The sequence below is a fragment of the Chanos chanos genome, chromosome 8, assembly GCF_902362185.1.
Source record: "Chanos chanos chromosome 8, fChaCha1.1, whole genome shotgun sequence".
NCBI classification, from domain to species: domain Eukaryota; kingdom Metazoa; phylum Chordata; class Actinopteri; order Gonorynchiformes; family Chanidae; genus Chanos; species Chanos chanos.
In genome coordinates this window covers 13761567-13789163 of record NC_044502.1, presented here as the reverse complement: position 1 = coordinate 13789163, position 27597 = coordinate 13761567, and the positions used below count along the sequence as shown (strand labels likewise).

The window sequence follows — 27597 nt, the reverse complement described above, 5'->3', positions numbered from 1 at the left end:
GAGACATGAGTGAAATTATACAGACATTTCGTCCTTTCGTACTTTACTGGTCATTACAGTACTGAAAATCCATTCAAAATTTCCCGTTTCACTAACAAAAAAAGTGGCTTGATGATATGACATCTGTTAATGTAACCAACGACAATGAATAAATATCACGCACATAATCACACATTTCTCTCTCTTCTGACAGACTTAAGAGAAGAAAAAAAAAAGAATATTCTTAGAATATCATAATTACAAACTTAGTCAACAGCATAAAAATAATCATATACTTTTGACTAACGGCTTGTATAACTGTATATTGGTCCTAGGAATCCTTTATCTGGTTTACGCCCTCCTCTTTCGGAGGTATAATTTTAACGTCAAAGGGGATAAAGAATTCTAAAAGAGCTAAGGTGTCTTTTAAATCTAGTGAGTACTCTTCCGCCAGTTTCTCTGCAGTCCAGGAATCAGGGGAGCGTTTATGGCTGTTCAGGGCTGTGAGAGCCTCCACTAAAGACAGTTTGCCTTTAGGAACATCCGTGATGTCACAGATTCCATAGGGATCTCCCGGTAAACTAAACTTTAAAGGCCTCCGCTCCACTTCTTCCTTAGCCTTGGCCACTGCTGTTGTAGGCTGGAAAACAATCAATATATCATTGATTCAATCATACAAGAAGCAAATTATCAGGCAAAGCTGGTTATGTACAGTGTTAAGACACATCCATCTAAACAACAGAACTATCTTTTTTCTCACAGTTTTGGGCTACAGTGCATAGAGACTGATTCAAAGTTCATTCAGGGGCTCATTCAAGTTTAAGTAGTGCTTAGAGTTTCGTAAACATATATAATGCCTGTAGGCCTAATCCATTGCGTGCGCAATACTTGCGGGGACAGAGCCTAAGAGCTCACCAATCTTATTATTATAAGCGTCACACAATAAATTTGTCTTAAGCTGCATGCATAGGCCTAGATGGAATCTCCTTATTACCTTGGCAACCGGATCCGTTGACTCCACATAGACTGACTTCAGCAACGACAGAAGCGGTTCATTCTTCTTGTGTATAGCTGCTGTAACTTCTTGGGCTAAGTGGAAAACAAGATTTGTTGAGTAACAGTGACTTTCAAACAAAATAACAAAATTTCAAACCAAATAACAAAAATTTGTCACAACTTTACCTATTGTGACTAAACATCTATAGTGACACAAAACACTTCCTCTGCATTTGAATACATAATTATGTACATATCCACAAGATACATCTCGTGAACTCAGCTCGAAAGATCAAAAATATTCCAAGTGAAATACAAACAGATGCCTAATTTCAGGCTATCGTTTATGTCATCTTGTGATCAAATAAGTAGGTAACAAATCAGTTTCGTAATTAGGCTTAGGCATCCAATAAAGCCCTTATTTGACCCTTCTAGAAGTTAGCAGTCTGATAGCACGCTAGGTAGTTGTTACACAAGAATCATTCGTATTGCATGAACGGCAACAAAACAGCAACTAACCTGGTTCGGTAATATTCGTAGGTGTGGCGTGACGGGGAGCCGGAGTTGGTTTAGCTTTGGAAACTTCACGATGAGCCCGATTTTCTAAGTTAAAATTCCTAAACATCCGTACAACGCGTGCCCCCATGTTTGACATAACGTCCCAGAGTCGCGTACATTAACTATGGTAAGCGACGAGGTTCGAAATTCTTTCTGCGACACAACGGTTTTCTGCATTGCCAGGCCAGTAGGTGGCGCCTATATAACTCCAAAGAAGTGTGAAGTTGCGTGAATGCTTTTATAGACGTGCAAGCTTTCCACTGTGCGTTGACTTTCTGTATTATGTAGCTTTAAACAGCGGCACTTTAACGAATGTCTAAAAACTGCCATCTCATCTGAGGTTTGTTATTCTGTAATTACAGCTCATTTCACCCGTCCATGAGGGAAGTTTGCTGGCTCGTCGTGAATACGTGCCTAGAGAATAATCACCGAACATTTTTAAAACCTGTACTACAGAAAGTGGAGATACATGGAGTTTGCTTTATCATCACTGAGTGTTAGAGTTGTGAATTACTCCAAAATCTACAAAAATGCGAGACAGCCTGGAAGGCTCAGTGATATCTGAACAAGCTGGATTGTTTATATACATTTTTACGTGCAATTTCAAAACATTCTACCATTTTACATCATTTAACAAAGACACAACCTCCATGACTGTAATTGTGTTTTCTGGTAACTATGTTAAACATGCACATAAAATACAAAATACTATAATTGCACTACAATAAAAAAAAAAGGAGGGGGGGTGTACAGGCATAGGGGAAAAAATTAAAGACAATATTTCACAGACAAAAAAAAATGATATATATTATTTACTGTATCTTCATTTAAATTCATTTTAGCAGAGAGGGAATGCATTTGTAGGCCACAATGTTCTATCAAAATAGTTTCTCAACTGCCCTGACAATGAACACCATTGTTTCACATATTTTAATTAGGCCACAAGTAAGTACATTTAAATATAAGGCGATTCAAGACATTTTTCAGACATTCAGTGAGGAAAAAAAAACTCCTGCTCTACTCAGCTCTTTTGCTGTGAAGTTCGGATCTCATTCAGTCTTTGATGATTTCTCCTTAAAGGCTTTCTGCATACGGTGATTTTATCAACGATGTATGTCTCCTTCAGTCTGGGTTGGAACCCATCGCCTGTGTCCATGTGTGTGTTGTCTGCTGAACGCTCGTTTAGACAGATCAGCTCCTTAGCTTGCCTTTGGCTTTCATTCACATCCATCTCATATCCCAAGGCCCACAGAGAACTTTCACAAAACATCTGTAATAAAGAACAGTGTGAGAGATACTGAAACCTTGTGTATATGAAATAAATTGGTTTCAATAGGATAATATTACTGTAGTCTAGTTAGTATTCAGCGAGTAACATCGGTATCAGAAGCTGTAATCACAGAAACATTAAAAGAATTTTGATTACCCCGCTCTTTAATATGTCTGAATCTAGCTTTTTAGCAAGAGAGAGAAAGAGAGAGATCTTACCTTTCTTCTTCTTCTTCTTCTTCTTCTTCTTCTTCTTCTTCTTCTTCTTCTTCCTCTTCTTCTTTTATTCAATGCAGCTGTAGTTATACAAGCTAAAGTTTCTGAATGATATAAAATTTAGTAATGAATCACAAAGAAAAACCTCTCAGTGCACCTTGTAAAAGTGAGTATTCAGTGGTGGACAGGTTGATTCATGGTCCATAGCTCCATTGACTGTGAGACATAAACACTCTTTCAGCACGTGGTGTTGTTTGAAAACCATGGGGTTTTCCTGAATGTAGGAATTTCCGTGTCGGAATCTCTCCGTAAGAATTTCTCTGGAAGTTCCTCCTTCAAATTTTCTCACGTAGCTTGCAACTTGATAGAAAAAAATGACAGTTATAATTAAAACACTGCAAAGTTATCAAAATGCAAAGTAGCTGAAGTAATTATTCGCAGTAATGATTCACATAGGACATGGGAAAGCCTTGTATAGCTGCAGTCTTTTCAGTAGCATTACACATTAAACTGAATTGTTCAGGGTTTTATCACTATAATTCTGTACTTGTTTAATTGTCAAGTTTAATTGTTGTTTTCTGTCTTTTTATTGTTACGCAATTTATTCAAAAGTAAGACAACAGAGAGTGAAAGCTACATGTGTTTTAATATTTGTGGCAAGTGGCAGAAAGATGACACAACTTATCACATTACCTGAGATCATTTTACAACACCTGGAACTTCCAGCACATTCTTTTTGAAACATACACACACACACAAACACAAAAGACACTTACATTTATCACTCTACATACAGTAGCAATGATTTGATAGGGTTAATGTATACAATAGATTTGAGATTTCACTCTCAAATGAGTGCATTTCTTGAATAAGCACAATAAAATCCTTTTAGAGTGTAAGACAGCAATGTAGTTAAAGTCAAACATCTATTTAATTTTTTTTTTTTTCAAACTACTTACACTTCACTGTCTACTAACTGTGTTTGTGTGTATCTGCACACACATGACCGTATTGTGCATGCATGTGTGCACATGTATGTCATCTTTATGAATGTATGTATGAATATATGTGTATCTGCCCATGTTTATGCATTTGCATATGTGTGTCTGAGCCTGTGTCCGTGTGCTGTGTGCGTGAGTGAGTGTGTGTGTGTGTGTGTGTTTGAGTGCGCCAAAAACACCTTCTCTTGTGTAAATATAACCGAGAGGCAGACTACATGCGAGGACAACACCACACAGCTGTTCTTGAGAGATGGTGAGTCCTGTTTTACTGTTATGGTACAGAAGAAATTGAACATTTAAACGACACGTGTATCATTTATTTAATCACCTATTTTCTGCTTAGGTTTATTATTCAGGTATAACTCACAAGGAAAACTATTTGTTTAAAATGAGCACTTTAAAAAACGTTTTTTAAAAACAGTTCTAAAACGTACGATGCACAATTACGACTTAAAAGTTTGAAAAAAAAAATTGCGAGTTTTTATCTATTCTCCTTCATGTGAGAAGGATTTACTGTTCTCTTCAATTTAGCTCATCTGATCTTTTTGTAGTTTGTAGCTTTGATCATACTAAATGAGAAAGCTGTTGCCGTGGGTTACCATGTTTTTTGGACTGACTTCAGTGCTTGTGTATTTGCAGTATGGTTTTATAAACACCTGCCTTAAGACTCTGGTCATTGAGAAATTTGGAGAGGAGACATGGGAGAAACTCAGGTTAGTTATTGGCTACCCAGTGAACAGATCTCCATACAGTGTGTTTGTTATCATTGTCTGTATTCCTAGATATAAAAGTCTGTGGTTCATAGTATTCTTTCTGTGACACCGGGGAGACCTAAAGTAGAACAAAGTCATTTGTTTTTGTAACACCAGTACACAGGCAGAAGTCCAGGACACCTTTATGACTTATGAAATTTATGATGATGTCATCACCATTCGTTTGGTGCAAGAGGCTTGCAAAATGTTGGGTAAGTGTTTTTTTTTGTTTTGTTTTGTTTTCTTTTCTTTTCTTTTTTAAATTAGGTTATGCATTCCTTTATTTAGCTCCTTCCATTGCTTTATGTTACGGTTTTATTTGTCTCACTCCTTTCATTGCTTTTTGTTTATTTCATTTTGGTGTCATTGGCAGAAGTACAACTAAGGAAGGGGAAAAAAAAGCAGAATAAAGAAGCAAACAGGAAAAAAACGAACAGAGGCTGGTTATGAAAGTTGTTTGTGGGCACTGTGTCTGTAAACAGAAGGCCCTGGAGCACTGTTATATATGATGGCTGGGAAGCCTGATTTAGCATGTCATGTAGGTGTTAACAATGTCCCTGCTGAAGTGTCTCCACTGAGAGACTGTCTCAGCGTGGACCCACTCCTCATCAGTCCCTGTGCACGGCCTGGAGAGTGGTTAGACAAGGACCAGGTGTGACTGTGCATCCAACTCACACACCTGAGTCCACCATCAGGGTCACTGGCCACAGAACAGCAGAGTGCTGTTTGCCATACTTAAAAGTGATTTACAAAAAAAAAAATTTGTTAGTAACTAAAGAGAAGAGAAGAGAAGAGAAGAAAAGAGAAGAGAACAGAAGAGAATGATCATCAAGAGGAAATAGAATAGAATAGAATAGAATAGAATAGAGCAGAATAGAATAGAGTGGAATAGAATAGAATAGAATAGAATAGAATAGAATAGAATAGAATAGAATAGAACGATCATCAAGACGAAACTGAAAAAAAACCCCTTTTTTTTATGACAAAAATTTGATCAAAGTTGATGGATAAAAGACTGAAATTTCCTCAGATGTGTCACAGGAGGTAGTGCTGAAGCTGTTTGGAGAGTATTTCTTCAGCTTCTGCAAGATGTCTGGATATGATGCAATGCTGCGTACTCTGGGAGGCAATCTGGTGGATTTCATTGAAAACCTCGATGCTCTCCACAGTTATCTGGCTCTGTCCTATCAGGTGTGATTCCACATACTCTTTGTCCAATAAATCATCACTGTGTGATTTTTTTGATCCATTCCATCTTTGTTTCGACTGACCAAAAAATTTAAAGTATTCCTGATTAAAAATGGTCTATCACTGTCACTTACCTTAATGTGAACAATCTAAATTCAAACTGAATTGACTCTGATCCTAGCAGTGGCACACCGCTGGAATACCGTATTCTGTGCTGTCAGTGTGGCAGAGTGCCATTATAAATCACCCCAGCAGGTGGCAGTAACACAACCAAATTAACCTTTCTATAGCTACCTTTATGCCTGAATTATTTAATTTTTAAATAATTTTTAATACGAGTAATGTTCAGGTTGTATATATATCTTATTTTACTTTTTGAAACTCACTTGCATATTTTCAGTGCTGTAGTTGCTCGATATCCTGTATTTGCGTCTGTCGATTCAGGAGATGAACGCTCCCTCCTTTCGAGTGGAGAAAATGGAGAATGGCAAGATGCTACTCCACTATTACTCTGACAGGAAAGGCTTGTACCACATTGTCCCTGGTAAGAAACAGAAAACAGAGAAATCAGCAAAGTTAAACAATGTTATTAGCGCTTCCTGTTGTCGTGGCAACAACTCCATTTCGAACATAGCCACTCACATATGAACCATTAACTGCAAAGTGCATTGCTACGACCCAGTGTTAAAAAAGAACTCAATGTAAAAGGAACTCAACGTTAAAAAAAATGTCTCTACGCCCGTTCTCACAGTTACATGTCCCTGTTTATGCAGGTATTATCGAGGCAGTGGCTAAGGATTTCTTTGACAGTGAGGTCACCATGACCATTCTGAACCAGTCAGAAGAGGATGAGAGAACTGGGAAAAAAGAGCATGTTGTTTTCTTGGTTGTGCAGAGGAGCTGTCGGCCCAAAACAAAAGGCCAGATAACAGCAAGCAGGACTGAAGTGGAGTTAGAGATTTATCGAAAGGTCTGTTGTCTTTCTTTTGTCCATACAGTTGAATGTCAAAACAAACAGAAATTTGACTTAAGTGTACATTTTTAATCAAATAAGCCACTGTACAGTATTTCCATGCTCTGGAGAGTAGACATCCTGATATAATATTTGAAATTAACATGTTGTGTTGCCCACTGCTTTTTGAGGATTCGTTAGCGTCAGTGAATAATTTGGAGGAAATTTGTTTAGACTAAATTAGTTCTCTAAATTATTTCAGTTCACGTGCCATTAACAGTAACAGCAGAGATATGTCATCAATCATGTAACCATGACAACTGACCCCTAACACAGGAGAGGGAAGAGACACTGAGAAAAATGAAGGCCAGGTATGCTAACCTGCCAGCGTGTCCAGGGAAACGGTCGCCATGGGAGATAGTCAGAAGCATTGTCAAATTTGGCCAAGGTTGGTCCCTCTGACTCAGAATATAGAACAGCAACAAAACAAGCCATATTCAGGGCATGAATTCCCAAATCTCTATCATCCTCTATTTGGAAAGAAGAACATACAAAAATGACATTATAACATATTAATAGGCTTGATAGGCAGTTGGGATATAGCCTAAACAGCAAAATATAGCTGCCATCATTGATATGTACGTTACATTGCATATACAAATTTATTTACATTTGTGCAAACTTGTTTGCATTTGTGCGGTTAGAAAGCCAGAAGTTTTGAAACTCTCATTATTGTGTTAATGAGAGCTCTCAGCCGAGTAAACATCGTACATCAGTGTACATTACGATATGTGCTGCCACTTAAAAGATCTGTCATTTTATTGTAAGCTTATGATAACTGTTCTTGTATTTACCAAAAACCCACTGTTATATGGAAACCCTCCAGAGTATCTCCACTGACTGCTCAGTCCCTGCGTTCTTCTCTGTCGCGTTCCTTTTTTTCCCTCTCAACTCTAAACTTTCAACTCTTTGTTTCTTTTCATAAATGTTTTAGGAACGGAAACTGTTCGGCAATCTATCATTTTCTTCGAGAAAGGAATTTTAAAAAAAAAGAGAGAGAGAGAAAGAGAGAGAGAGAAAGCAATGAGATATGAAAAGCGTGAAATGAAATGTTTTGGTTTGACTGATATGACAGTGGAGGATTTTTCCTCTTATCTGTGCGTATGGATCAGCTCAGCCCTTATTCTCTCTTTCCTCAGGGAAAATTCAGCATTCGTTTACTCCATGCTACCCACAGAGGCTCTGGATTGAAGAACAAGCATTCTGCAACGCCTTCCCTTTTCACATCGTCTTTGACAGAGAAGTAATACTCCAGCCTTTTCTATATCATAATGTACTTTTTCAACCAAATGAATAAAGATGGGTGAATATCAGGATGAAATTAGCCAGTGCCAGCAATGATGATGCAAAATCAAAGTGTCTCTACATATGTCACGACACAACCTCCTAGCCCTTAAATCCAGTCATTATATATTAGTGTTACAAGATGATTTGAATGCTCAATTCAGAATGACAAAACCCCCTTCTGTGTGGGTGGAAAAGTAACTTTTTGAGTTCTCTGTGTTTGTATTGTGCAGCTCAGAGTGAAACAGACCGGGGTGAACATTCAGAAGTTTGTGCCTGGCCTACAGACGCTGGATATCAGACTGGATGAATACTTCAGTATCGTCCATCCGCAAGTCACCTTCAACATTGAGAGTATCAAGAAGTTTATCAATAGTCAGTTTGTGCTTAAGACCAGGAGGGAGATGGCTCCAGAACCATCCCAACAGAAGTCCCTGCTCAAACTGAGAGGTACTGGTTTTGTTCATAGCAACAGAATGAAATACCACAGAGGCCCAGTAATTTTAAGTTAAGCTCTATCAAGCTCTATCATTTTGGTTGGGACTCCGGGAGTGTGTGTGTTTGTGTGTGTGTGTGTGTGTGTGTGTGTGTTTATTCCCAGGTTAGATGCTGTGGATTGAGTCCCTGGGCTATATGGTGTATGTTATCCCTGTGATTATGTGTATGTGTATGTGTGTGTGTGTGTGTATTCCCAGTTCAGATGCTGTAGATGGAGTCCCTGGGCTGTATGGTGTATATTATCCCTATGATTATGTTTGTGTGTGTGTGTGTGTGTGTGTGTGTGTGTGTGTATTCCCAGGTCAGATGCTATGGATGGAGTCCCTGGGCTGTGTGGTGTATATTATCCCTGTGATTATGTTTGTGTGTGTGTGTGTGTGTGTGTGTATGTGTATGTGTATTCCCAGGTCAGATGCTGTGGATGGAGTCCCTGGGCTGTATGGTGTACCTCTGCTCTCCTAAACTGCGTAGCCTCCAGGAGCTCGAGGAACGAGGTTTACACATCGCCGACATAGCCCAGCACGACACCACCCGCGACCTTATCCTCCTCAACCAACAGCGCCTGGCTGAGATCGAGCTCTCCAACCAGCTGGAACGCAAAAAGGAAGAGCTGCGCATCCTCTCACGCCATCTGGAGATAGAGAAAAAAAAGACAGAGACGCTGCTCTACGCCATGCTCCCTCGTCACGTGGCCAACCAGCTGAAAGAGGGCAAGAGAGTGGAAGCAGGTGACACTTAAATGCAGAAAGGTCACCGTAAACCTGCCACTGTAGGGCTGTTATTAGCAGTTCACGTCATTTTATAACAATGTCTATAAACTGGGATAAGATGTGCAGCTGTCATTGGTTTAAAGTCAGAGTTAACTGGGATTCAGGGCTCTGTTTTGTACAGTGTCCTGCAAAAGCCACACCTACTTCCTGACTGAGAACCAAAATTACTATAAGTGTTAGTGATGTTTGTATTGCTGTTCAGTATAGTGTTATATATGTATGTTTATAGAATAGTATAGAGTGGCATAACCCCACAGGACAGTGGAAATCAACCACTCCTCTGTGGAGCTATGAATCAGTAGGTTTTTAATACCAGCCTTAATATCACATGTCTAGCGTCAGTACTCAGAAACAACTAAAGAGGTCGATGAGCTGAACAATGTGTGTTAGCCTGACAATAGATCAAAATCCTAATGCAGGATGCAACTCTGGTGGGAGGCTTAGCTACCATTAGCTTTTAATGACATGAGCATAGCAGAGCTCTCCACTGGAATGTGGAGAGCTCCAAAATTGGAATTGTTTTGTTTTGTGAGAGGACCAGAACGGAGCCAATTGTTTACTTCCTGTGTGTGAATGATTGGCGGCAACCCAAGAGTCTTCAGTGCTTCCATGTCACTGTGGCCATGCTCTCTCTGTCTTTGACACTCTTGCTCTTAACTGACTGCATAAGACAAACCACGATAGTGTCTCTGCAAAACCACTCAGTTTTATGTCAGTTTGGTTTTGCTTCAGTACATTTAGGCAGCAGTAACTTAAAGTAAAGAAGATATAATATTCAAAAGCATTTGGACAAGGGCGAATCCTTTAGATGCCACAAATGAGTTTTCGTCCAGGTTTAGAGAGAAAGTCTTTGGGCAGTAATGCATTGTGTTTTTTTTTAGGGGAGTTTAATGTGTGCACCATTCTGTTCAGTGATGTTGTGACCTTCACCAACATCTGCGCTGCCTGTGAACCAATTCAGATCGTCAACATGCTCAATGCCATGTACTCCAGGTTTGACCGACTGACCAACATCCACGATGTCTACAAGGTACGACAAAGAAACAAAGACTACCATAAAAACAAACAATATAAGATTCAGGAAATAAGATTTAGTTTAGTATAAAACATAAGAAAAGGAACTCTAACTTCCGACATACATTACCTTGGTTTTTATTGCCAATTATATTTCAGGTATGGTTCTGTAATTGTTACAAGGGTCATTTCAGGAGGTGTTTTTATTTAAAAGTTTCACTGGCAAATTTACTTATGATTTTTACTGCTCCAATAAGAATCAGGAAAGGGTACGATGTTTTTATGTTAAATCGTGCCATCATGTCGTCATGCCAGGTGGAGACAATCGGCGATGCCTACATGGTCGTTGGCGGCGTTCCCGTCCCCACCGACACCCACGCGGAGCGGGTGGCAAACTTTGCCCTGGGAATGCGGATCGCTGCCAGAGAAGTCACCAATCCCATCTCTGGACAACCAATACAGGTGTCATGTTGCTCATAAACACACATCATTAAAAAAGGTGTGTGTGTTTGTGTTCTCTTTACACATTTAGACTTGTGAAAAAGGACGCACAGCACTAGGAATATTTGAAGTTGCTACACCTTTCTCTCTCTCCATTGGTGTGTGTATGTGTGTGCGTTCTTGGCCTGTAGATTAGGGTGGGTCTCCACACAGGACCTGTGTTGGCAGGTGTTGTAGGGGAGAAGATGCCACGTTACTGCCTGTTTGGAGACACAGTTAACACAGCTTCTCGTATGGAGAGTCACGGTGTCCCAGACCACATACACCTGAGTCCTTTCACCTACAGGTACTGTACACACACCTGAGGCCTTTCACCTACAGGTACTATACACACACCTGAGTCCTTTCATCCACAGGTACTATACACACACCTGAGTCCTTTCATCTACAGGTACTATACACACACCTGAGTCCTTTCATCCACAGGTACTATACACACACCTGAGTCCTTTCATCTACAGGTACTATACACACACCTGAGTCCTTTCATCTACAGGTACTATACACACACCTGAGTCTTTTCATCTACAGGTACTATACACACACCTGAGTCCTTTCACCTACAGGTACTATACACACACCTGAGTCCTTTCATCTACAGGTACTATACACGCACCTGAGTCCTTTCACCTACAGGTACTGGACACACACCTGAGTCCTTTCATCTACAGATACTATACACACACCTGAGTCCTTTCACCTACAGGTACTGTACACACACCTGAGTCCTTTCATCCACAGGTACTGTACACACACTTGAGTCCTTTCACCTACAGGTACTATACACACACCTGAGTCCTTTCATCTACAGGTACTATACACACACCTGAGTCCTTTCACCTACAGGTACTGTACACACACCTGAGTCCTTTCATCTACAGATACTATACACACACCTGAGTCCTTTCATCTACAGGTACTGTACACACACCTGAGTCCTTTCATCCACAGGTACTATACACACACCTGAGTCCTTTCATCCACAGGTACTATACACACACCTGAGTCCTTTCACCTACAGGTACTGTACACACACCTGAGTCCTTTCATCTACAGATACTATACACACACCTGAGTCCTTTCACCTACAGGTACTGTACACACACCTGAGTCCTTTCATCCACAGGTACTGTACACACACTTGAGTCCTTTCACCTACAGGTACTGTACACACACCTGAGTCCTTTCATCTACAGGTACTATACACACACCTGAGTCCTTTCATCCACAGGTACTATACACACACCTGAGTCCTTTCATCCACAGGTACTATACACACACACAAAATCCTTTCACCTACAGGTATTTTATTTGCATCTGATCCCTTAAAAGTTATAGATATAACCTTACACTCAGAACCTGTATCCCTTTACTTATGGTTACCACAGAAGAATATATGATCCTATCAACCTAGAAGCAACACAAGCATTTGAACAATTCATAACCAATTTCATAATCATAAACAGGCTACTTTAAGGCTTAAGAAGAAATGACAAAGCTCTGTCTGATGCAAGCTCTTCTTAGTTGCTTTCACTTTACTCCCACAGCAAGACTAGACTCTCGCTGATTTGTAAAGACAGACGGAGATTTGTTCTCATGGGCTGGTAGATTCTCTGTATTTGTTCACATTCTCCATCTCCACAGGGCACTGGAAGGTAAGAGCTTTGAGATCAGCAAACGAGGAGAGATCCAGGTCAAAGGAAAAGGCCTAATGACCACGTATTTCCTGCTGCACAACCTCAAAATATCTGAGGACCAGATTATGGGGAGACCAGGTGTGAACCTGGACCTTTATGAAGAGGACCAGCAACAGTCATCCCGGTGCAACACAGGTGAGTCTGAAAATACACCATGTAGCACTCCAAGACACTTTGTATTCAGTCTATGTTTATCCATTCATTTTCAGTAACAAAACGCCAATATGCAAATACACAAAAATCCGAAGGGGGGTAAGTGAAACTGTGAATAGCATAACTACTGACATGTCAAAAGCTGATTGGTGAATTTGTTTGCACTGAGCACATAATGAAACCGAGCAGGGGTGCCCTACATTTCTGTGGCAAGACAAAAAACAAACAAACAGACAAATGAAAAAAAACACAAAAATTAAAACAATTGTTGACTGAATTGAGAGTGTCATACACACAGACATCCTGTATTTGTAAATGACTCGTGAACTTGATTCCAGGTTTTGCTGATATGAAGCAAGCAGAGAGAGATGAGGCCCCGCCCACTGAGGGGCAGAACATGTCATCACCACACTCTGCCGTTGCCCTAACTGACACTGTGAATGGCTTACAGCCAGACCACAGGACTGACTCCAGACTCTGTTTATTGCTCTAGAACCAGTTTCTACCAGTTTTATGTATAAGTTAGTAAATAAACGCATGACCAAGCCAGTTAATGTATAGATGTGGATGCAGTAAGACAATATGTAACTTTCTTTTCTTTAAATAATGAATGTGTGTCTATATATATATATTTTTTTAATCATAAAGACAAGGCGCAACAGAGTCTCCACATGACAGCATGATGAAGCAGGTTCAGGAACAGCACTGTTCACGACCAACAACATACTGAGTGTTCTGGGTATGGTAATGATATAGTGATATTTAGTAATCTCTCATTAAGTTCTTGTAGAGCAGAGACATAGCTGTTCACTACCACTCATAAGCCAACGCTAACCATGACATATCCTCACCCCGCGGAGTTTGCATCCAAAGCCCCCAATGTATGCTCAGCACAGACAGCATCCACACAATCCACCATTCAGTCTCAGCCCTGTGTCAGGGTTAGCCAGAGGATGTATGCTGGGTTGTCTTTGTTAGTCATCTGGAAAAGACAAGACATGCATTCACTCCCAGCGGGAGTCTATGGACTTCACACACACATGCTGAGAGTGTGTCGGCGGAGCTGGGAGAATATAACCCAGCAGAGAGTACCGATGTCAGCAACGCCATGAGAATGCTAAACGTTAACCCACATAGCCACTAGTTTCTATGTGGAGATGGTATGGTAGAAACGCATGACCGAGGCAAAGAATGGAATTTGCATCTGTGGAAGGGCATTTGCCTGAACTTGCCGAAATGATCGCGCTGGTTTTACAGATTTTCGTTGTTTACTCGACTGACTGCCACATCAGTCGATGTGACGGGACCTTTGGGACCATTTTGCATACGTGTCCTGTTCTAGACTAGCACGGGCTACGTAACTGCTCCGTCTGAAAATAACAGCTTTTAGGGTAGCTATTTCTGGTAGGGTCATTTCTGGTAACTTGAGTAATGTAGGTTCTTCCTTTGATATTACAAAGTCCCTCTGCAAGTCTTTGAAACTCTTTCAACTCCCAGCCATCTAATATTACAAGTTCATTGAAAGCAGAGACTCCAGGGAGCTGCTGCAGACAGCAAATGTAAGAAACCACAATCAATCTTTCATACAAAAACCCCACACATCCTCATGAGATCTCAGAGGAGAGGAGATGGAGGGATAAATGTTATGGTAGCGGATGGTGGCAGGGCACACGTACAAAGCTAGATTTCTCTGTTAGTTGGATAGCATTAAGCTAAAAGCCAAGACTGTTCAACACAAACAACAGGAGTATTCTGCCTCTCCTGTTCTGTAGGCTCAGTTAGCCGGCTAAGCTCTAAGCTTTGGAGTCTATCCCTCTTTTATGTGGTTTCTTACTTTGGCTGTGTTCGTTGTAATATTATTTTACAGCCTGCAGATAAATGACACAGTAATCATTTCTGCACTACTTAACATCCAGAATGACTGGGTTTTCCGTAACCCTTTGCAAACATTTTGTCTCAACATTACAAAAACAAGTACATTTTACTTATGCCATTTTATTATTATACTTTACATTACATCAGTCGGTACGACATATCCTTCCATGCGAAAAAACACATTTTAAGCAAAAAAACAAAACAAAACAAAATAAAATAAAAACAAACAAACAAAAGAAATCAAGGCATGAGGGGAAATTAAACGCTGACAAATGAAAAAAAATAATAAATAGGAGACATGCCGGGGGGGGTGTTTATAACAGGGTAAAGTAAACATTATCTCTCACAACTCCTTGGCACTACAACTCAACCTTTTTCTTCAAAGGTTCACAGAAAGCTACAAATCACTAAAGAAATTCACACCGAACTTCTTCACGCGTCACCACAGGGTATAAAAAAAGCACTCTCCGTCACAAAAAAAAACACATGGTCAAAAAACCAAAAACAACAAAAAAAAAAACCTATGACATTCAAAAATCTTCCAAAAAAAAAAATTCAAATTGAACTTGACAAACATTCAAATTGAACTTTTATGTTTTTATCATTTCTATTCTTTAAAGTGCGACGGACTTCTTCCTCAGGAAATAAAAACCATAAAACCACACTTCCTAAAAACATCAGTAATGCAAGTTACGGTGCAAGCGTAGGACTGCATAGCAGTACATGATTTTGTTTCTTTCTTTCTTTTTTTTTTTTTTTTAAGAAAAAAAAAAAAAAAAAAACGGGGACAGCGGAGTTAAAGAGACAGGTCTGATTCTTGGGTATCAGTCTCTGAGATCAGTTTCAGCGTGCCGCTCTCCTCCGGGATACTGGGCGTGGTGTCTCCGTTCACGCCAGCCTTAGCCAACGGCGCCAGTCCTTTCACGGGAAAAAAAACCCAAAAAACAAAAAACATGGTCAGGTTACGACTTTTAAAACGGACGGCTCTGACCCTGAACATGAACTGGCTCAGATGTGTTTACTAGGGACATGACATCTAAAAATTTGGGAAGACCCAGCTGTTTGTCCGTAAGAATAAACTCCACCTTTAAACCCGATGTGTTTTCAACAGAAACCTGTTTAGAAGTTACCATTTTGCTTTTCAAAAGTCACAAAACTGAAACTAACAGCTGACAAAAGTGCTACCTTAGGAATAATGAGCCACCCTGGCCTTTTTATAGGCTTGTTGTGATGTCATCAGTGACCACCTTTCAGGTGTTTAAACCCCCTCGGGAGGTAAAAGGTTATCAAAATACATCTATACCCACTATATTATTCATTATTAACACTGCACTAATAGACTTAGCTGTTTTGAATCAGTTGCTACCAATCGAGAGTGACAGTTACAGGTAAATCTTCTGTTGCCTAGGAACCACGTCTCTGCGGCATTTCTTTAAATTGATTTTTTGCACATAATCTGCTCGTGCTCCCTCCCCTCCATCTCATTAAAACTCAATTCTAATGAAAAAGTGTCCATTCTCTGTGCTGTTGCATAACGAGGACCATTCAGAAAACAATCACAGCCAAGAACAGCCATGGTTTTAAAAAGAAAAAAAAAAAAATCTGTTACACTGATTGACCTGTGGCTGGGCTGTTCATGTTTTATCATGTTTACTCCACATTCATAGACGACATCTTTTACTTGGGTGGAATCGTTTGCTATCTGTAAAGCAAACACACACACACCCCTTAAATGATTTGCGTAAACGTGTTTTGATAACTGCGTGCAGATCATTTTAATTACAGAATTCTAAGAATCTTTCATCAAAGATTCTAAGATTCTATGGATTGTCTTATTGCCCTAGGACCTGGTACCTCCTCACCTTCCATCAAAACCGAACAATCACCTTCGACATGCACCGCAAACAGTCGACGAGGGAGAGCAAAGTGTTCACTTACTGTCCACCTCTTCAGTGCAGCCGTCGCTAAGAGTTTCAGTGTCTGAACACGTTCGAGCGCGTCGCTGGGACGATCGCTGCGTTGCCAAATTCTCTTTTGGCAAGTGGCTTGACCTTGAGAGGAGAGTGTCTGGACTTTAGACGAACACTGACAATAACATAACAGGCTGTTTATAGCGCAAACAAACGAGCTGCGTGTTTTGTAAGCATACTGCACCTGTCGAAACTGTAAGTGCCCGGGTGACTTATGGATCGCTTCATCTGCACAGTGGAAACGGGGCAAACAGTTAAAAGTCATTCCACTGTCTTACATTATCAACATACATTGTTAACATATTCAATTAATTATTCATGCTTCATATATATATATCAATACAACAAGAGGTTCAATTGAAGACTAAGTCTTTTTAACTACACATATGAATAAACATACCTATCGAAGTTTTAAAATGGAGTATGCAAAAAAATATACCATTTAAAGTTCAAAATCTTTCCAACATCATACATTCCTCTGCACCTATATAAAAGTAATTGTCGATACTAGTTTGACACAGTTTTGGAGGATGCCCTGCGTCGTCATGGAGATCAGAGTTTTTAAAGAGAGCGTACACCCGTGGAGTGGTTCTGTGTTTACCTTGGCCATCTGGACCGGGGCCGGAGAGACTGGGGACATGAGAGGGTCTGACGGACTGGACTGGAGCATGTCAGTGTTGAACTTAGAGTTAGCGATCTTCATACATTCCTCCAGTGTCTTAATAAAGGTGTTACATGTCGCACTGAGTAAAGAGGAGGCTTCGTTTCTCGTCTGTGAAAAAACAAAAACAAAACAAAACAAACAAACAAAACGAGAGAAACAAGACAAACGAGTCTGAGGTGAGTCTGAAATGCTCTGACGGTATTACGTAAAACAAAGAGGTTTTCTAAGTCAGCTGCTTAGCGTATGTGACAAAAAAAACCACAAGTCACATGTAAAAGTGAGATTCACATTATGTGTTATGTTGTACAACAAAAAAGCTTAATGTATGTACTAAAGCTATTTTCAAAAGTTAAGAGATCATTAAGAGAGTTAAAGATGTGTTTTTGATAGAATCAGTCTTAAGGAGTCTGTTGCTGATCACCAGTGACTTAAAAGATGTCTGTTTTATTTGTATAAGTCAGTAGCACTGACTCTGTGAGAACCACACACTAAGGTATTTTCAGGTGTGAAACTCCTCAACTGCTGTTTTCCATCAGAACTGAATGGAGTATGTTGTTCTTTCTGTAGTGTAAGCCTAGTTTCCAATTAATTTGCATGTTATTATTCTCTGAATAAGTGTTTTCCCTTTGTCAAACATACCTGTATTGTATTACTAGTGCATACTAACTATAGATGTACGGGTCCATGTATGCGTGTGAGAATTATGTTAACTAACGTTGCTTTAGCACAGACATGCCAAAATCTAGTCCAGAGAGGGTAAACTTCTGCTACCTCTCACTCTATCCTCTTAATTTGTGTTTTTTTTTTTCCTGAGACACCTGAACCAATCAGAGACCAGAATGGTTGGCTGATAAGAAACCCTGCAGAATTTGTACTACCCATGAGAGTAACAGGAAGCCGCTTGTTTTTGGAGTGAATGCTGTTGGTGCTGAAGGTACTCTTAACTGGGGGCCTATGTTTTAACCCTAGTTCACTAGACAGACAGTGGTTAATAAGCATCACCTCAGTACTGGGTGAAGTGTGTTCCCCTTCCTGGTCTACACACCCCTGTATGGTATGAACCTGTTGCATCAGTAAATCGCAGTACAGTCGCAGCTCTGACATTTTGGTTTTCAAAGACTCTGTGGTTTCTGTAAGCTCTGCAGGAGGAAGAGGAGGAGGAGGAAGAAGAAGATGAAGAAGAGGAAGAAGAGGAGGAGGAGGAAGAAGAACAAGATGAAGGAGAAGAAGAAGAACGAGAAAAAGAAGAAAAAGACGAAGAAAAGAGAGAGAGAGTGGATGATGTGTCAGCAAAGACTGATGATTGTATGACCTCTTTCAGTACCTTTTTTTTAAGAATCATGTAAACAGTTTTATCTTTATACTGGACAAGAGATAGACAGAGGAACCAGCCTAGTACTTTTCGACATATCACCTACCTTTTTCTTTTTTGGTTCTAGTGTCGATAAGCCCGGCTTTGGAACTTCCAAGGGCGACCAACCACTTCTGCCTTTCAGCGGCATTGACAGCTTTCACATAGAAGTGTTGCTCCCCAGGAATGATCAACTCCAGTCTGGTATTGTCGGTTGGATGAACTGGTTTATAAGCATGAGGAAGTGACATCATTTTGTGTATTGCCCATGAATTTACCTAGCGATATATTTCACATCTGCGTTTGCAGTATTCCATGATTTTCAAATGTGAATAAACAAGCTTACCTTTAATTTCACAGACAGACATTTTGATACTTCCTTTGCTTCCTTTGCAGACGTCATCCTGAGAGTCGTAGTATGAAATGATACCGTTGTCCAACACAAACCAGCGTGGCTGCCACCCTGTCAAATGGAAATCAATCATTCATTTTTAAAATAATTATGCATGACCTTAAAAGGTTAGTTTATTAGCCACCATGAAGTCTTGTTTACTTTGCGAAACGGTTAACACTGCAGTCAGAAGCTCGCTGATTCTGACAGACATAAAATTATGAAGTTAGTATATTGTAATTAACTATGAAGTTAACATAGGCTCTTTCTATTACATGGAATTGTATTATTCTAATGCTCGAAAACACAAAAGTAGGACGTTAAAGTGCCTTTAAGGTCGGATACGTTCTCTTTTCTCATCAGAGGAACAGTGTGTAAAGGTCAAAGAAAAATTAATCCCGTGAGCTCATTAAAGTTTAGTAAAGCAAGCTAATTCCACCTAGAAAATGAATTAACTCACTAAATGAAACATATTTGAGCATTGTTATAGATTAACAACGATGGATTAATTACCTGTCATATAATTTGTCCACTTGTAAAGAATTCCCTCCATTATTTGCAGTTCAAAACACTATTTTGAACAGAAGAGATCCTACCCCCTCAGCGACTCCTCTGCTAGCAAACCAGCTAGCTTCAGTGGCCTTTACAACCTCTTTAGCTTTCTCGCTGGCTGTAATTAAAGCAGAATACAGAATATTCAAACGCAAAACACTGGGCCAAATGACAAAGAATCCTTTTCTTCGTTTTCATGGTGTTCTATTCACTAACGTCACATCATGACAAGTCCCAGCCAAATTTTAGATCAAGGAAGTGGCAGTGTGAAGACAGCTTTGGGAAGGGTTTTTTTTTTTTTCTTCAATAATGGCAGCGAGATTTGAAGCTTTTCAAAATAAAAGTAAGACTAAACAACTTTTGGCTTTTACAAAACTGGGTTTATCCAATGCCGATTTGAGAGCTGCTTAGGAAAAGGTATGAAATGGCAATGTATGAAAAAAAAAACATTTAAAGGAGAGAGCGCTTCCTATAAAACAGAATGACTGAAATCAGAAAAGATTATAGTTGCTAATTATTGCCAGCTTTCCCCCAATAATCACCGTCAGCGTGGAATTCACCGTTTATCCAAAAGAGGGAACGCTCGCGCGGTTTTACACATTTAAAGAATGAGAAAATGCCCTCAGTAATCACCGGGAACGGTGGCGCGTGCCTGTAATCCAAGCTACTGGGAGGTTGAGGCTGGTGGAGCGCTTGAGTTCAGGGGTTCTGGGCTGTAGTACGCTGTGGCGATCGGGCGTCCGCACTAAGTTCGGTATCGATATGGTGCTCCTGGGGGAGCCTGGGAGTACCAGGTCGTCTAAGGAGGGGTGAACCGGCCCAGGTCGGACACGGAGCAGGTCAAAACCCCCATGCTGATCAGTAGTGGGATCACGCCTGTGAGTAGATGCTGCAGCGCAGCCTGAACAACACAGCACGACCCAGTCTTTTTATAATACACACTGGAGAAATCTCTGTCAGTCGTGTGGATTAATTCATTACTGACTTGTGTTTTCCTCAGGGAATTACCCAGAGAAGCATAAAACTGAAATCGTGGATTTTCACTTTTTCTCTCAGACACATTTTGAATGTGAGTGATCTGTTTTGTCTGAAGAAATGTACAGTTGTAATAAGTGCTGTAAATAATTTATTTTTAGGTTAATGCGCCAGTAACTTAGTTTGAAGTCACACACATTACAGAACACAGCATGTGCATAACATTTGTTGCATTTATAAGGATTTTTTTTTCAATCCACTATTATTTTAGTGGAATACTCTACTGGAATCACTCCACTCTGTTTCTCACTGATAGTACTCACTGAGGTTTAAGAAATCGCTACAGAATACTGACTTCATCTTAAAAACATAATGATTTCCAAATAAGGTACTTTTGATTGCTTCAGCAATTAAATTACAGTAAAAAAAAATGACTGCATCTGTGGAAATGGCTTAATATTTTGGGTCAGAAAATACAAGTTTTAGAGGTCCACTTGAAGAGTTCCAGACTGCTTTATCACCTCCAACTGAACAAAATGAGAAACTGCACATGGTTTTCCTGAGCGGACTTGACAGAACCACCAGAAGGTACTGTTGGTGGGTGTGGCTTCTCTGCTCCTGTCCTGGGAACTTACGGACATCTTTTTTTTTCTTTTTATCCAAGAACCACTGTGTTTGATTCAGCCTACTGAAGGTTTAGTGTTTATGATTTAATAATTTGTTGAATCATGATAGTGAAGAGAAATATATTATGTATGGAAACATTGTGTCTCCTAGGCAAGGAAGAGACCTCATTGTACAAACTAATAAAACAATGGCAAATCTGAAAGAAGTCTGAACCTCATACAAAACTTTTCTTTTTCTCTTTTTTTTGGAATATAGCTGGTTTACGTGGAAACACAAGTATCATTCACATTAGACAAGAGACTGGTTTTTAACAGTGTATACACGTGTTGTTCTGAAACCAATGGTGTATATGTTTACTCTTAAAATTCACCAGAGTGATCTACACTCTAGAGGGCGCTCTTTCTCTGGCATGTAAACACTTAAAGGATGAGAAAATGCCCTCGGTAACCACCGGGTACAGTGGCGCGTGCCTGTAACCCAAGCTTCTGGGAGGTTGAGGCTGGTGGAGCGCTTGAGTTCAGGGGTTCTGGGCTGTAGTATGCTGTGGCGATCGGGCGTCCGCACTAAGTTCGGTATCGATATGGTGCTCCTGGGGGAGCCTGGGAGTACCAGGTCATCTAAGGAGGGGTGAACCGGCCCAGGTCGGACACGGAGCAGGTCAAAACCCCCATGCTGATCAGTAGTGGGATCACGCCTGTGAGTAGATGCTGCAGCACAGCCTGAACAACACAGCACGACCCAGTCTTTTTATAATACACACTGGAGAAATCTCTCCCTGCTAATCAAGAGAATTATTTCATTGCTAACTCAGTTTTTCTCAGGGAATTACCCAAAGAAGCTTAACGCTCAAAGAACTCAAATCGATATGTACACCTCTTGTAAGTGCTGTAAATCATTTATTTAATGCATCAATAACTGAGTGTAAAGTCATACACATTACAGACACACAGCATGTGCGTAACATTGGTTGCATTTATATGACATTGTTTCAGTCCACTATTACTTTAGTGAGGTATTTGACTGCAATCACTCCAAGAATCTTGTTCCCTTCTGAAACTTGTCTGCGAGATCTTAGAAACGACCATAAAACACTTACTTCATCCTGAAAACATTTGACAGCTGTGTGTGAAAACTACAAAATGTCCTTTACCTTCTTCAGTAATCAAATTGCTCCAAAAAAAAAAAAAAAATACTGCATTTCTGGAAATAGCTTAATATTTTGGGTCAAACAATACAAGTTTCAGAGGTCCGTTTGAGGAGTTCCTGACTGCTTCATCACCTCCAGCTGAACAAAATGAGAAACTGCACATGGTTTACCTGAGTGGACCTGACAGAACCACCAGAAGGTACTGTTGTTATCTTTGTGGTGGGTGTGGATTCCCTGCTCCCATAATGGGAGCTTCAAAACATTTTTTTTTAGTCCAAGAACCTCTGTTTGATTCACCTTTAATGTTTATGATTGTCTGACTGGTTGAATCAGCAGGTTACGAAACACACATTAACTATGGGTAGATTTTATTTCTGAGCGAGTAAAAAATTTCATTACACCAACCAGTAAAACAACTGCAAACCTGAAAGTCTGAACTTAATATAAAAAATTTCATAAAACCTTCCTGTCTTTTTTTTTTTGCATGCATGCAGCTGGACAAGATAGTGACTTAAGTATCATTCACTTCAGACAAGAGATTGCCTTTTAACAGTGCACACACATGATGTTTTAAATCAAGCAGTGAAAATGTTTACTCTTAAAATTTGACAATGATTTACACTCTACCAAAAGAGGGCGCTCTTTCTCAGGCATATTCACACTTAAAGGATGAGAAAATGCCCTCAGTAACCACCGGGTACAGTGGCGCGTGCTTGTAATCCAAGCTACTGGGAGGTTGAGGCTGGTGGAGCGCTTGAGTTCAGGGGTTCTGGGCTGTAGTACGCTGTGGCGATCGGGCGTCCGCACTAAGTTCGGTATCGATATGGTGCTCTTGGGGGAGCCTGGGAGTACCAGGTCGTCTAAGGAGGGGTGAACCGGCCCAGGTCGGACACGGAGCAGGTCAAAACCCCCATGCTGATCAGTAGTGGGATCACGCCTGTGAGTAGATGCTGCAGCGCAGCCTGAACAACACAGCATGACCCAGTCTTTTTATAATACACACTGGAGAAATATCTGCTGACTAGTGGGTTAATTGCTTCCTTAAGTTTTCCTCAGAAAATTTTCCATATCAGATTAAATAGAAAAACTAAATAGAAAAATTTCCACTTTTTTCTTAGACACATTTTGTATGTCAGTACTCTGTTTTGTCTGAGGACATCTACAGTTCTAGTAAATGCTGTAAATAATTTATTTTGAGGTTAATGCATCAGTAACTGAGTGTAAAGTCACACACATTACAGAACACAGCATGTGCATAACATTGGTTGTATTTATATGACATGTCTCAGTCCAATATTACTTCAGTGAAGTATTTGACTGCAGTCACTCCAAGAATCCTGTTCCCTTCTGAAACTCATCTGCGAGGTCTTAGAAACGACTATAAAATACTTACTTCATCCTGAAAACATAATGATTTATAATTAATGTACTTTTGACAGCTGTGTGTGAAAACTAGAAAATGTTCTTTACCTTTTTCACTAATCAAATCGCACCCAAAAAAATACTGCATTTCTGGAAATGGCTTAATATTTTGGGTCAAACAATACATGTTTTAGAGGTACATTTGAGGAGTTCCTGACTGCTTCATCACCTCCAACTGAACAAAATGAGAAACTGCACATGGTTTACCTGAGTGGACCTGACAGAACCACCAGAAGGTACTGTTGTTATCTTTGTGGTGGGTGTGGATTCCCTGCTCCCATAATGGGAGCTTCAAAACATTTTTTTTAGTCCAAGAACCTCTGTGTTTGATTCACCTTTAATGTTTATGATTGTCTGACTGGTTGAATCAGCAGGTTACGAAACACACATTAACTATGGGTAGATTTTATTTCTGAGCGAGTAAAAAATTCATTACACCAACCAGTAAAACAACTGCAAACCTGAAAGTCTGAACTTAATATAAAAAATTTCATAAAACCTTCCTGTCTTTTTTTTGCATGCAGCTGGACAAGATAGTGACTTAAGTATCATTCACTTCAGACAAGAGATTGCCTTTTAACAGTGCGCACACATGATGTTTTAAATCAAGCAGTGAAAATGTTTGCTCTTAAAATTTATGACAATGATTTACACTCTACCAAAAGAGGGCGCTCTTTCTCAGGCATATTCACACTTAAAGGATGAGAAAATGCCCTCAGTAACCACCGGGTACAGTGGCGCGTGCTTGTAATCCAAGCTTCTGGGAGGTTGAGGCTGGTGGAGCGCTTGAGTTCAGGGGTTCTGGGCTGTAGTACGCTGTGGCGATCAGGCGTCCGCACTAAGTTCGGTATCGATATGGTGCTCCTGGGGGAGCCTGGGAGTACCAGGTCGTCTAAGGAGGGGTGAACCGGCCCAGGTCGGACACGGAGCAGGTCAAAACCCCCATGCTGATCAGTAGTGGGATCACGCCTGTGAGTAGATGCTGCAGCGCAGCCTGAACAACACAGCACGACCCAGTCTTTTTATAATACACACTGGAGAAATCTCTGCTAATCATGCGCAAACTTAGCGGAGTAAATCATTGCTTGTTTGTGTTTTCCTCAGGGTACTTAGATAACTACATCTACCGTTATTAATGGTTTCCATCACACAGGAGGCAAATCAAAAGGCGGAGAGACCCTGTTGGCAAATTAAAAGTCAGCAATTAAAAAGTTAGTAAAGTTCACTCAATAAATAAACATGAAGTAATAAAAATAAGGACACTATCTGTTTGTTAAGAGGCACTATCAGCAATTAAAAGTTAACCATTTCAAAGTCAGCAAAGGACACCAGACAAATACATTTAAATAAAAAAACAACAACAAATTTTAAAAACAAATACGAATTAGTAAACATGAATTTTTGAAAAGAAAGGAGGAAAAAAAGCTTTTTTGGACTGAATTAAACAGAGCAGTTGCAGCCGCAACAAACAATTGGTAAATGATTGCCAATAACACAGAAATTTGCGTTGAAAATGTTTTGTGTGAAATTTGTCGTGTATGTGTGTTCAGTAAGTGCTGTAATGTTGTGTAAATATACTATTTTAAAATGAATGGAGATGATGTGAGTAGCTTTCTGTGAGGTAAGACACATTACAGAACCTAACATGTCGAAAACATTGATTTAATTTGTATGACATTGTCTGAATCCATCCCAGTATGTGAGAACAACTAAAGAGACATGCTTCCATGAAATGTCTTGTCCTCTCGAACTACTCACTAAAGAGACATGCTTCCATGAAATGTCTTGTCCTCTCGAACTACTCACTAGTATCAGATTTTTTAAATTTGCTTCCAAAAAGTACATTTTCATTTGACTCACACAGTTATTGTGTTTCTGATGCTTTTTTCATGTCAAATGTGTATGTGTGTGTGTGTGTGTGTGTGTGTGTAACATTAACGTTAGAACATTTTAACACCCAAAATGTTTCGAAGATGTGTATCATTCAATTATTAAAACCATCAGATTCGAGATAAAAACTTTAATATACTCATATAATTTCAAGCTCAGTGGACACTAGTCAGACCATAGCAGGTTATCCACTGCCTCCTGTGGATGATGAGTGTAATTGCACTTTATTTTCAAAGTTCTCTTAGAGAAAAACAAATGTAGGAGCTGTTTTTCACCCAACTAAAATATGGAGTGTTTCTCCTCGACACAGCAGAAGTTCCACAAAAGTGAACTGCGGTATTGTCACTGCTGATCAGTTGACTTCTCATGCCATCAGTCAACGTCCTAGCGCCAAGAACAGGTACATTTCTTCTTACTTAATACATTTAGTCAATACCTAATACCTGTAGTTAGAGGGGATTCTGCATAAAAATGCAATTATTCCACATGTCCCTCTGCATCATACACTTGTACTAATCAAGATAATCGAACTTAAAACAAATTTGAAGTGGGTATACATTTGTTCTGCTACTTTTAGCATGTGAAGGTGATTTGATCAAACAAATAACCTGTCTCTCATCTCCAGTCCTGGGTGTTCACAAGAGCACATCTGTTCCAGTTCTGTGCTGTTATAAACGACACAAGTTATCTACTTATTAAAAGGAGCTGTTGAATTGTGCTAGTTAAAGGCATGCATCTGGTGGGCTATCAGGTAGAAAACTGAAAAAAACAAGCGCTGAACTATTGGTGCTTGGCAGGGCTGTGTTTCATTATTTGTGAGGTGAGGTCAGCTAAGGTGTCAAAGGTCAGGTCAAAAACCAAATACAAAATGCTGACCACGGGTCAAAAAACTGGCCCTGCGTGTATTCCCTGGGCCTGTTAAAGAGGTTGTACCTGCTAAATTTACTGATCACTCACTGTCTTTCCTTTGATTGCTATTAACCATTGGTTTACAATGGCTTGCTGATTTCCAGAGCCACACTCAGAACACCAGTATGCAAATTTTGTCTCCAGACTGTTAACTGATTTCACACTCTGCTGCAAGTATCACATGAGCAGAGTCATTAGAGAGAGAGAGAGAGAGAAAGAGAAAGAGAAAGAGATGGGAGAAGACTCCAGCAGCTCTTTAGACATGCAGCTGCAGTGAGTGCTGGTGGGTTACCAAGACTCTCTTCCCTTTCATAAACTGCCGTGAACTCTTTCCAATATATCCTCTATTTCCTATTACAGAGGTTCAGGTGCCACTGTGTTGCTACACCATTCAGGACAAGACTGAAAGATGAAAAAGGAGATACTGAGAGAGCAGGAGACTGAGAATGTGAAAGAATGTGACAGAAAATATATACTGAATGAAACAGACAGAGATGATTTTCTTTGCTTCACATTATTTATTTATTTTATTTATTTATTTTTTTTTTCTTTCCTTCTTTCTTTCTTTATAGCGCTTTTTTTCTCTGCAGGCTCTAGTGAAACTGAAGCTAACGGCGTTTTATGTGATTTTTACCTTTGCCCAGATACCTGTGGAAGTAAAATATTTGATTTAACAAGACAACACTTCTCCTTTTTTGGCAATAACATTAATAAATCAAAGGTGGATGACATTTCTTAATTGTTGTTGAAGAAACTCGTGAAATATTAAATACACATTTAGGGGCAGACGTACTTAGCTGTTAGTGTGATACACTGCAACCACGCCGATATTTAGCAATCCTGGGGAAATTCTGGATTATTTATTATAACTTTTAGAAATAGTTACTTTTGAGAAAGTAAGTATATCTCACATACGTACGTGACACATAAATTTAA

The 27597-nt window shown here is 39.8% G+C and overlaps 3 protein-coding genes across 3 annotated transcripts; 1 reads left to right on the top strand and 2 right to left on the bottom strand.

Moving 5' to 3' along the window:
- Nucleotides 1-254: 254 nt before the first annotated feature.
- ndufaf4 (NADH:ubiquinone oxidoreductase complex assembly factor 4) lies at nucleotides 255-1621 on the bottom strand. Its single transcript, XM_030781532.1, has 3 exons — nucleotides 1495-1621; nucleotides 974-1068; nucleotides 255-619 (listed from the first exon to the last, which is right to left on the bottom strand). Exons 1-3 carry the CDS (start codon nucleotides 1619-1621, stop codon nucleotides 311-313), a joined length of 531 nt encoding a protein of 176 aa, XP_030637392.1. The 3' UTR covers nucleotides 255-310.
- A 3043-nt stretch (nucleotides 1622-4664) lies between these two features.
- gucy1b2 (guanylate cyclase 1, soluble, beta 2) lies at nucleotides 4665-13381 on the top strand. The gene is made up of 14 exons (XM_030782874.1): nucleotides 4665-4732; nucleotides 4889-4983; nucleotides 5802-5962; nucleotides 6404-6503; nucleotides 6733-6929; nucleotides 7248-7359; nucleotides 8111-8214; nucleotides 8489-8705; nucleotides 9161-9481; nucleotides 10405-10553; nucleotides 10853-10999; nucleotides 11170-11324; nucleotides 12683-12870; nucleotides 13227-13381. Exons 2-14 carry the CDS (start codon nucleotides 4917-4919, stop codon nucleotides 13379-13381), a joined length of 2073 nt encoding a protein of 690 aa, XP_030638734.1. The 5' UTR covers nucleotides 4665-4732; nucleotides 4889-4916.
- A 2173-nt stretch (nucleotides 13382-15554) lies between these two features.
- plekha3 (pleckstrin homology domain containing, family A (phosphoinositide binding specific) member 3) lies at nucleotides 15555-19957 on the bottom strand. Its single transcript, XM_030781523.1, has 8 exons — nucleotides 19653-19957; nucleotides 19095-19211; nucleotides 18816-18971; nucleotides 18400-18536; nucleotides 17335-17505; nucleotides 16918-16961; nucleotides 16702-16814; nucleotides 15555-15681 (listed from the first exon to the last, which is right to left on the bottom strand). Exons 1-8 carry the CDS (start codon nucleotides 19690-19692, stop codon nucleotides 15560-15562), a joined length of 900 nt encoding a protein of 299 aa, XP_030637383.1. The 5' UTR covers nucleotides 19693-19957; the 3' UTR covers nucleotides 15555-15559.
- Between the last annotated feature and the right edge of the window lie 7640 nt (nucleotides 19958-27597).